Source organism: Heterodontus francisci, unplaced genomic scaffold, assembly GCF_036365525.1.
Source record: "Heterodontus francisci isolate sHetFra1 unplaced genomic scaffold, sHetFra1.hap1 HAP1_SCAFFOLD_705, whole genome shotgun sequence".
NCBI lineage: Eukaryota > Metazoa > Chordata > Chondrichthyes > Heterodontiformes > Heterodontidae > Heterodontus > Heterodontus francisci.
The window spans coordinates 280,028-291,710 of NW_027142242.1; the positions used below are offsets into that span (position 1 = coordinate 280,028).

The 11,683-nt window shown below is 44.7% G+C and overlaps 1 protein-coding gene across 2 annotated transcripts in view; it reads right to left on the minus strand.

Moving 5' to 3' along the window:
- The window catches only part of cenpo (centromere protein O), a 38,450-nt gene extending 26,774 nt beyond the window's left edge, over nt 1–11,676 (minus strand). Inside the window, exons 1-3 of one of the 2 annotated variants that reach the window (XM_068028432.1) lie at nt 11,570–11,676; nt 9,875–10,044; nt 5,127–5,259 (exon numbers count right to left, since the gene is read on the minus strand). In XM_068028432.1, coding sequence (XP_067884533.1) covers nt 5,127–5,259; nt 9,875–10,044; nt 11,570–11,591 — 325 coding nt within the window. In that variant the 5' untranslated portion in view covers nt 11,592–11,676. Of the gene's footprint in view, nt 1–3,670; nt 3,885–5,126; nt 5,260–9,874; nt 10,045–11,569 lie in introns of those variants that run through there. The other variant, XM_068028433.1, reaches the window with a different exon arrangement.
- Nucleotides 11,677–11,683: the final 7 nt, after the last annotated feature.

Sequence of the window (11,683 nt, forward strand, 5' to 3'; positions counted from 1 at the left end):
TTTCAAAATGCATTTGGTAAGGCGCCACACAGGAGGTTACTACACAAAATTGGGGCTAATGGGTTTGGGAGTAATATATTAATATAGATTGAGATTGGTTAGCAGACAGAAAACAGAGAGTAAGAAAAAAGTGATTTTTTTTAGGTTGGCAGGCTTTAACTAGCAGGGTAGGAACATAGGAGCAGGAGTAGGCCATTCAGCCCATCGAGTCTGCACCGCCATTCAATATGATCATGGCTGATCATCCACTTCAGTGCCTTTTTCCCACACTATCCCCATATCTCCTCATGTCATTGGTATTTAGAAATCTGTCAATCTCTGCTTTAAACATACTCAATGACTGAGCTTCCACAGCCCTCTGGGGTACAGAATTCCAAAGATTCACAACCCTCTGAGTAAAGAAATATTTCCTCATCTCTGTCCTAAGTGGCTTCCCCCTTATTTTGAAATAGTGTCCCCTGGTTCTGGACTCCCCAACCAGGGGAAACATCTTAGCTGCATCTACCCTGTCTATCACTAAGTATTTTGTAGGTTTCAATGAGATCACCTCTCAATCTTCGAAACTCTAGAGAATACAGGCCCAGTTTCCCCAATCTCTCTTCATAGGACAGTCCCGCCATGCCAGGAACAAGTCTGGTGAACCTTCGTTGCACTCCCTCTTTGGCAATAATACCCTTACTAAGGTAAGGGGACCAAAACTACACACAGTACTCAAGTGTAGTCTAACCAAGGTTCTTTACAATTGAAGCAAGACTTCACTACTCCTGTACTCAAATCCTCTTGCAATAAAGGCTAACATACCATTAACCTTCCTAATTGCTTGCTGCACTTGCATGTTAGCTTTCAGTAACATATTGACAAGGACACCCAGGTCCCTTTGTATATCTACACTTTCTAATCTCTTACCATTTAAGAAATACTCTGCACATCTATTCCTCCTACCAAAGTGGAAAACCTCACATTTTTCCACATTATATTCCATCTGCCAAGTTCTCGCCCACTCACTAAATCTGTCCAAATCCCTTTGAAGCCGCTTTGCATCTTCCTCACAACACACATTCCCACCTAGTTTTGTGCCTTCCGCGAACTTGGAAATACTATATTTGGTCCCCACATCCAAATCATTGATATATGTTGTGAACAGCTGGGCCCCAAGCACTGATCCCTGTGGTACCCCACTAGTCACAGCCTGCCAAAGCGAGAATGACAGTTTATTCCTACTCTCTTGCTTTCTGTCCGTTAACCAATCCTTAATCCATGCCAGTATATTACCTCCCATCCCATGTGCTTTAATTTTGCTAAACAACCTCCGGTGGGTGACTTTTATCAAAAGCCTTCTGAAAATCCAAGTATGCTATGTCCACCGACTCCCCTTTATTAATTCTGTTAGTAACATCCTCAAAAAACTCCAACAGGTTTGTCAAACATGATTTCCCATTTATAAATTCATGTTGACTATGCCCAATCAGATCATTATTATTCAAATGTCCATTTATCACATCCTTTAGAATAGATTCTAGCATTGTCCCCATGACTGATTGTAAGGCTAACAGGTCTGAAATTCCTATTTTCTCTCTCCCTCCCTTCTTAAATAGTGGGGTGACATTTGCAACCTTCCAATCTGCAGGAACTGCTCCAGAATCTATAAAACTTTGGAAGATGATCACCAGTGCATCCACTATCTCCATAGCTACCTCTATCAACACTCTGGGATATAGAATAACAGGTCCCGTGGACTTATCAACTTTCAGCCCCATTAATTTCTCCAATTAAACCTTCTTACTAATATTAATTTCCATCAATTACTCACTCCTCCATATCCCTTGGATCTCTAATTCTGGGAGATTTCTTATATCTTCCTCAGTGAAGACAGACACAAAGTGTCTTCTCTGCCATTTCTCTATTCCCCATTATAAATTCTCCCGACTCTGCCTGTAATGGACCCACATTTGTCTTAGCCAAACGTTTCCTTTTTTACATATCTGTAGAAGTTTTTACAGTCCGTTTTTATATTTTTTGCTAGCTTACATTCATATTCTAGTTTCCCTTTCTATATCAGTTTCTTCGTCCTCCCTTGCTGTAATCTAAAATCCTCCCAATCCTCAGGTTTACTACTATTTCTGAGTAGCTTGCTACGCCATCTCAGAGGGCACTTAAGAGTCAACTGTCACCGGCTGTGGATCTGGAATCACGTGTAGGCCAGACCAGGTAAGGGCGTCAGATTTCCTTCCCTAAAAGGACATTAGTGAACCAGATGGGGCTTTTACAACAATTGACCATAGTTTCATGGTCATCATTAGACTAGCTTTTTTTTTAAAATTCCAGATTTATTAATTGAATTCAAATTTCACCATCTGCCGTGGTGGATTCGAATCCATGCCCCTGGAGCACTAGCCTGGGCCTCTAGGCTACTAGTCCAGTAAAGTTATCACTACACCACCGCCTCCCCTGTAATTGAGTAGACTAGGCCTAATTCCCTGGAGTTTAGGGGAATGAGAGGTGATCTCATTGAAGCATATAAAATTCTGAAGGAGCTTGAAAGGGTGGATGCTGGAGGTTGTTTCCCCTGGCTAGGGAACCTAGAACTGACAGGGTCACAGTCTCAGAAAAGCAGTCGGCCATTTAGGACGGAGATGAGGAGCAATTTCTTCACTCAATAGTGATGTGAATCTTTTGGAATTCTCTACCCCAGAGAGCTGTGGATGCTCAGTTGTTGAGTATATTCAAGACAGATCGATTAGATTTTTGGATACTAAGGGAATTAAGAGATATTGGGACAGTGCAGGAAGATGTTTAGGTAGAAGATCAGCCACGATCTTACATAAGAACATAAGAAATAGGAGCTGGAGTAGGCCATTTGAGCCAGCTCTGCTTTTCAATATTGATGGCAGAGCAGGCTCGAAGGACCGAATAGCCAACTCCTGCACTTGTTTCTTATGTTTTTATGTTCAGGAGTGGAATAAATAGAGGAGAACCCAGAAATGATACTTCAAGCTTCTGTTGAGAGTGAGCAATGTAATCTCCAGTGCAAAAAGGGACAGAGCTAACTCAGGTAATTAAAACTCCGTTAGTTTCACATCTGTGGGCAGGGAAAAGTTTGAAATATAATTAAAGTTGAAATGACTAAAGATCGACAAGGTAAATAATTAGAAGCAGCTAACGCAGATGTAGGAAGGAATGTGGTGTTGATAAACCAGATGGGATTCTTTGAGGCGGTGGATATGGTGGATGGGAAATGCAGCGAATGTAGTGAGCATGGACTTTCAGAAAGTCTTTGACAAGGAACCACACAAGAGACCACTGGTGCAGAAGGGGTTTGGATTTAGTGGGAGGGGAGAAAGCTGGTTTAAAAACTGATCAGAAGGGAGGAAAGAGTCAGATTTAAGGGCAGTTTCTCAGTGGGTACTGGTGTTCCAAAGGGTTTGTATTTTGGGAGCACCTCTTTTCATTTTGCACATTATTGATTTGGATATCGGGCTAGAGAGGGAGCAGTGTCTGAATTTACAGATAATTGTAAAATAGGAGGGAGAATAAATAATTGAGGATCAAAGGAAGCTGCAAGGGGACATTGATAAGATGGTGAAATGGACAAAACATTGGCAGATGGAATTCAATGTTGTAAATGTGAGGTGGGACATTTTGGTAAAAAAACGAAAAGTAATAATTTTACCTTGAATGAGGGAATGCTGGGCGATTTTGGGTGCAGAGATATTGGGAGTCAGACTCCAATCCAAACCTGCATCTCTGTCCAAAGCATGCAGTCTGGGACAGTCAGACACACATCTCTCTAGGCGGCGTGGGTAAGTCGGACACAGGTCTTGCTCTCTAGGTGATGTTGAGTCAGTCAGAAGCACAAACATTTGATTATGGCAGAGTGAGCTCTTACTGCTTGTAAGCAAAAGATAAACACCTGTTTGTTTAGGAACCACTAACTTGAGAGTGTACACTGTAAAGTTATGAAAGTAGATGGGAATGGATTATCACTAGAAAACTATATCTAGTTCATGGCATATTCTGTTAAACTAAACAAGTTTCTTAGCTTACTATTGTCTTGGCCTCACTTGTGTCTTTTAGGCTGCCTTCTGAAGAGAGAGAACATGTAGCATCACGCGAGATCACTGTATCCAGTTACATACAATGCGGGCCCCCAGGCCCTAGTGCTGTTTAACTAGATACTGGGCAATAAGGGCGCTCTCCAGATCATAGCGGACACAAGGTCCACTTATGGGAAAGAATATTTACTATAGATTTGTGAAATACTTAAAAGTTTGATTTGCTCAGGTTTTCCCTTTGTTTAAAATTGTTAATCCATTTGGCATAATTTTGTTTTGGTCTGCATTTAACCATCCTTAGATTGCACTTTGCCTGCATGTCCCAGGTACCCTCTTGACAAAATGATCCCTGTGCACAAACCCCAGTTAATTTGTGTATGCTACTTCTCCATTCTGCTAGTTTGTAGACTGAGTATAGTTTTGAACTATGGGATTATATTGTCAAGTTATGATCACCGTCACCAGGGGGCCATTACTTAAACTGCCAATACACTGAATGAAATATAGTGGCGAGGATTAGCCTGAAGTTGTCATGATTCATGTTACTGTTATCCAGTTATATGTTCAATTGTCAGTGAACATACCAAGTTTAACAGACCTGAAGCGTTAACTGTTTCTCTCTCCACAGATGCTGCCTGACGTGCTAAGTATTTCCAGCAATTTCTGTTTTTATGTCAAGTTTAGAGTGACTGAGCCCCACAATATTACAGGACAGTGAATAAACCAAACTTGCTCCGAGCCTAATAATAAAAGCAAAATACTACAGATGCTGGAAATTTGAAATAAAAACAAAGTGCTGGAAATACTCAGTAGGTCAGGCAGCATCTGTGGAGAGAGAAGCAGAGTTAACGTTTCAGGTTTGTGACCTTTCATCAGAACATCGCTCAGAGTATGCTTGCAGGCTTTGCTGAGGGTTGGTGGGGGGGGGGGCAGTCGATACGCTGCCAAGGTGCAACATGTTTGTTGTCAGAGCTCGGTGTAGTATGTAGAGTGAGTCTGCGTGTGTGTAGTTGATGCTCACACCACACTATCCAGCTGTGAAGTAGAGTGATATTCAGGTGTAAAGGGACCCACCTGTAAGGTGAAACGACTCCAGAATGTCCTGCAGACTTTCAACCCTCTCCTTCAGTAAAGTGTTAAAGACATCCATCTGGTCCAACTGTGGTGTTGAAACTGTTTGTGTCTGTGCTAGAATATCCAACATGGGCTGCACGGTTAAGAGTGTAGGTGTTAGCGTGGGAATGAGAGACCAACACTCAATGAAGTTGTTACTAGCTGCCTGTAGGCAATATTACATCTCACCCCAATATCTTAACCTTCAGGGGGTGCCCTCCTGCCCCCAGCTGCTGCTGTCCACTAGAAGCTCTCATCCTTGAAGTCCTCAACATCAACTCCAGACCCCATGAAGTCTCATGGTATCAGGTCAAACATGGGCATGGAAACCTCCTGCTGATTACCACCAACCACCCTCCCTCAGCTAATGAGTCAGTACTCTTCGGAGCTCCAGGACATCACTGCAGGAGTTCCTCAGGGTAGTGTCCCAGGCCCAACCATCTTCAGCTACTTCATCAATGACCTTCCTTCAATCATAAGGTCAGAAGTGGGGATGTTCGCTGATGATTGCACAATGTTCAGCACCATTCGTGACTCCTCAGATACTGAAGCAGTCCGTGTAGAAATGCAGCAAGACCTGGACAATATCCAGGCTTGGGCTGATAAGTGGCAAGTAACATTCGCGCCACACAACTGCCAGGCAATGACCATCTCCAACAAGAGAGAATCTAACCATCTCCCCATTACATTCAATGGCATTACAATCACTGAATGCCCCACGATCACATCCTAGGGGCTACCATTGACCCAAAACTGAACTGGAGTAGCCATATAAATATCATGGCTACAAGAGCAGGTCAGAGGCTAGGAATCCTGCAGCAAGTAACTCACCTCCTGACTCCCCAAAGCCTGTCCATCATCTACAAGGCACAAGTCAGGAGTGTGATGGAATACTCTCCACTTGCCTGGATGGGTCCAGCTCCAACAACACTCAAGAAGCTCGACACCATCCAGGACAAAGCAGCCCGCTTGATTGGCATCCCATCTACAAACATTCACTCCCTCCACCACCGACGCACAGTGGCAGCAGTGTGTACCATCTACAAGATGCACTGCTGCAACGCACCAAGGCTCCTTAGACAGCACCTTTCAAACCTATGACTGCTACCAACTAGAAGGACAAGGGCAGCAAATGCATGGGAACACCACCACCTGCAAGTTCCCCTCCTAGTCACACACCATCCTGAATTGGAACGATATCGCCGTTCCTTCACTGTCCCTGGGACAAATTCCTGGAATGCCCTTCCTAACGGCACTGTGAGTGCACCTACCTCACCTGGATTGCAGCGGTTCAAGAAGGCAGCTCACCACCAACTTCTCAAGGGCAATTAGGGATGGGCAACAAATGCTGGCATAGCCAGCTACGCCCACATCCCATGAATGAAAAAAAAAATACCAATGCAGACACACAAACTGGGGAGTGGGACTGACTGCATAGCTCCGTGGAGAGCTAGCATGGACTAGATAGGCCGAATGACCCCCTCCTTGCCATAAATGACTGACACTGACTAGAAAGTGGCTTCACACTGAGGAGAGGTAAACCTTGCCCTTAATACTGAAACTCAGCATCTTTTATAACTGAGACTCTACAACTATGGCAAAGGCTGGGCACAGAATTATAGCTAAAATACCAAGAGTCTGTGAGGCTCGCTCACACACACAGAGGAGCACTGAACAGGAAGTGAATCCAGGTGATGAAGCCCATTCCCCCATCTTCCCTCGGATGCTTCCTCCCTTGCCCCCACCTCCCTCCAATCACCCCTCCCCTCTCCTGTGCCCCTCCCATCCTTTGTCTGCATTCATAGTTCAAATAAAATGGCGTCTCTGAATTTAACCTTTTCCATCCGTTTTAAGATTCCCCTCTCCGTCACATCCTTTGAGCTGAACTGTGAGCTTTTTAATCTTTCTCCATAAAAGGAATTGAGGGAGAATTCTTGAGGTGCATTCAAGTGAACATTTTGGGCCAGTATGTAGCAAGTCCAACAAGAGTGGGCGCAGTTTTAGACTTAGTTTTAGGAAATGAAGATGGGAGAGCATTTTGGTGTAGTGATCATAATTCAGTCAGTTTTAACATAATTATGGAAAAGGAAAGAGATAGAACAGGAGTTAGAGTTCTCAATTGGGGCAAAGCCAATTTTACTAAACGGAGGAGTGATTTAGCAAAAGTGGGATGGAAACAGCTATTTGAAGGTAAATCAGAGTCAGAGCAGTGGGAGGCAAAGGGGAGATTCAACAGGTTCAGAATAAACATGTTCCCACAAAGAAAAAGGGTGAGACGGCCAAATCTAGAGCCCCATGGATGTCAAGGAGCTTACATACAGGGTTAGATAAGGCAGAAAAGGAAAGCTTATGTTCAACGCCAAGAATGTAAGACGACAGAAAGCTGAGAGGACTATAGAAAGTGGAGAGGTGAAATCAAAAAGGAAATTAGGAAAGCAAAGAGAGGACATGAAAGAATATTGGCAAGCAAAATCAAGGTGAACCCAAAGATGTGTTATCGATACATTGACAGTAAGAGGATAACTAGTGGCGCAGTGGTTAGCACCGCAGCCTCACAGCTCCAGCGACCCGGGTTCAATTCTGGGTACTGCCTGTGTGGAGTTTGCAAGCTCTCCCTGTGTCTGCGTGGGGTTCCTCCGGGTGCTCCGGTTTCCTCCCACAGCCAAAAGACTTGCAGGTTGATAGGTAATTGGCCATTATAAATTGCTCCTAGTATAGGTAGGTGGTAGGGGAATATAGGGACAGATGAGGATGTGGTAGGAATATGGGATTAGTGTAGGATTAGTATAAATGGGTGGTTAATGGTCGGCACAGACTCGGTGGGCCGAAGGGCCTGTTTCAGTGCTTGATCTCGAAATCAAAAAAAAATCTAAATCAAACAGAGAGTAGGGCGAATAAAAGACCAAAAAGGTAACCTATATGTAGGGGCGGAAGATGTTGGTGTGGTTCTTAAAGAATATTTTGCATCTGTCTTCACAAAAGAGGGGGAACGATGCAGATACTGTAGTTAAGCAGGAGGAGTGTGAAGTATTGGATGTGACAAACACAGGGAGAGAGGAAGTATTAATGGGATTAGCATCCTTGAAAGTTGATAAATGCCCCAGGGCCAGATGAAATGTACCCTAGGCAGTTAAAAATAGTAAGAGAGGAAATAGCAGAGGGTCTGACCATCATTTTCCAGTCCTCACTGGATACAGGTGTGGTGCTGGAGGATTGGAGAATTGCTAATATTGTATCTCTGTTTAAAAAGGAAGCGAGGGATAGACTGAATAATTACAGGCCAGTCAGTCTAACCTCAGCAGTGGGAAAATTATTGGAATCTATTCTGAGAGACAGGTTAAACTTAGAAAGGCACTGGTTAATCAAGGATAGTCAGCGTGGATTTGTTAAGGGAAGATCTTATTTGACCAACTTGATTGAATTTTTTGAAGTAACAAAGATGATGAGGGTAGTGAAGTCGATATGGTCTACATGGGTTTGAGCAAGGCTTTTGACAAGGTCCCACATGGCAGACTGGTTAAAAAAATAAAATCCCATGGGATCAAAAAGTTTGCAGATGACACAAAGATTGGCTGTGTGGTAGATAGCGAAGAGGATAGCTGGAGGCTGCAGGAAGATACTGATGGTCTGGTCAGATGGGCAGTAAAGTGGCAAATGGAATTCTACCTGGAGAAGTGTGAGGTGATGCATTTGGGGAAGTCAAAGAAGGGAAAGGAATGCATGATTAATGGGAAAATACAGAAAAGTGTAAAAGTGAGGGATCTCGAAGTGAATGTCCACAGATCCTTGAAGGTAGCAGGACAGGTTGATAAGATGGTTAAAAAGGAACCTGGTATCCTTTCCTTTATTAGCCAAGGTACAGAATACAGGAGGCAGGGAGGTTATGCTGGAACTGTATAACTTATTGGTTAGGCCGCAACTTGAGCCCAGTGTGCAGTTCTGGTCATCTCATTACAGAAAGGATGTAATTGCACTAGAGAGGGTACAGAAGAGATTTACGAGGATGCTGCCAAGACTGGTAAAATGTAGATATGAGGGAAGATTGGATAGGCTGGAGTTGTTCTCCTTGGAACAGAGAAGGCTGAAGGGAAATCTGATTGAAATGTACAAAATTTTGAGGGGCCTGGATAGAGTGGAGGTGAAGGGTTTATTCATCTTAGCAAAGAGGTCAGTGATGAGGGGGCATAGATTTAAAGTGATTGGTAGAAAAAGTAGAGAGGAGATGAGGAAAAACGTTTCCACCCAGAGGGTGGTGGGGGTCTGAAACTCACTGCCTAAAGGGGTAGTTGAGGCAGAAACCCTCAACTCATTCAAAAAGAGTCTGGATATGCACCTCAAGTGCTGTAATCTGCAAGGCTACGGACCAAATACTGGAAGGTGGGATTAGAATAGGTGGATCGTTTATCGGCTAGCACAGACATGATGGGTCAAGTGGCCCATTTGAGTGCCAAAACATTCTATGATTTTAACTAAGTGCCTCTTACGCTGGGACCAGATTCCAAGCCCATCTCTCCACTGCTACCAGGGACTGGATGTTTCTAAATGAAACATGCGAAGACTTTCCAGAAGGAAAATGTGAGGGAAGGGAGTCTGGGGTTGTAAACAGCTCACAATTCGAGCCCTGTGGGGAGGTTTGGATTGGAAGCCAAGCCTTAACCTTGGACAGTGAGCACACTACAACAAGAACACAAATTCACACCATCGCTTACTCCAGCAGACTGTGCCATCACTCTGGCTCTCAGCGAATCCCTTTTTGCTCTCAGTGTCTGAACCACCGCTTTTTCCTGCTCCAGGACTCGCGCCCTGTGCTGTACTTTCACTTGCTCTGACGCCAGCTTGTTAGCGCGTTTCTCCAGTTTCTTCAAGTGCTCCAGTACACCTGCAAAGGCAATAACGGGTGAGCTGCTTTTATATTCATAAACATCTTTACATGCTCCACACTCAAACCATGAAACAGGAATACTAAATTATTACATGAAAATAAGACCAAGCTCTATCGAGCTCACCTTCTACCATCCTGGATGTCACATGATACAACGATAATGGCATTATTGATTAATCACAGCAATCCATTTTTTTCAATGAGTTTATAACAGAACCAATCATAAGGTGAGGAAAACCCGAAGTGTTAGAGAGCTTCGGGAACAAGGGGGCCAAACTCACCTGTCCCTCTCAAGCCATGTTACACTCACCACACGGTGTCTTAAATTACTCAGATCCTAAGCTCAAAATAGGATTTCCTGAAAGAAATCTCTCTAATTTCCAAGATCGACCACTTAGTCATAGTCATAGAGATACAGCACTGAAACAGGCCCTTCGGCCCACTGAGTCCGTGCCAACCAACAACCACCCATTTATACTAATCCTACATTAATCCCATATTCCCTACCATGTCCCCACCATTCTCCTACCACCTACTTACACTACGGAAACGGATAGGACTGGTCCTCAGGTTGAAGTCCTAAATTGGGGGAAGGCTAATTTCGATGGCATCAGACAGGAACTCTCAAAAGTTGAATGGGAGACGCTGTTTACAGGTAAAGGGACGTCTGGCAAGTGGGAGGCTTTTCAAAGAGAGATAGGAAGAGTTCAAAGCCGGCATGTTCCTGTTAAATGGAAGCCAAGGATGACAAGTTTAGGGAGCTTTGGTTGACGAGGGATATTGAGGGTCTGGTCAGCACAAAGAAGGAGGCATATGTCAGGTATCGGCAGCCAGTCCCTCGAGGAGTATAGGGGATGCAGGAATACACTTAAGGAGGAAATTAGGAGGGTGAAAAGGGCCATGAGATTTCCCTGGCAGATAAAATAAAGGAGAATCCTAAAAGATTCTATAAGTATATTAAGAGTAAAAAGGTAGCTAGGGAGAGAGTAAGTCCCCTTAAGGATCAGTGTGGCAATCTATGTGTGGATGCCTTAACTTGATCATTTAGTTTCGATTGCTGTGTTCCAGTCTTCTGCCTTCCCCGCCACTTAAACTGCCCCACCATTCCCCCTGCCTTCCATACCTCCACCCCCTCATTGATTTCCTCATACCCATCCCCTCCCCCCACACACACACACACAGCCTTCCCCTTCCCCTCCCCCACACACACAGCCTTCCCCTCCCCCCACACACACAGCCTTCCCCTCCCCCCACACACACACAGCCTTCCCCTCCCCCTCCCCCCACACACACACAGCCTTCCCCTCCCCCTCCCCCTCCCCCCACACACACACACACACACAGCCTTCCCCTTCCCCTCCCCCACACACACAGCCTTCCCCTCCCCCCACACACACAGCCTTCCCCTTCCCCCACACACAGCCTTCCCCAACCCTCCCCCCACTAACGATTCGCATTACCCCTTCTCTACCCGCCCCACAACTTCCAATTCAGCGATTTCCAGTTTCCGATCCGCACGAACCTGAGTATCTTTTATCCGCCATATCACAGGCTCTGATCTCTGAGCCGCTCCATCTCTTTCCCCGCGCGAACTGTTTGAAAATAAACCGCCAAAATCGGGAAACTCTGGCGTCAC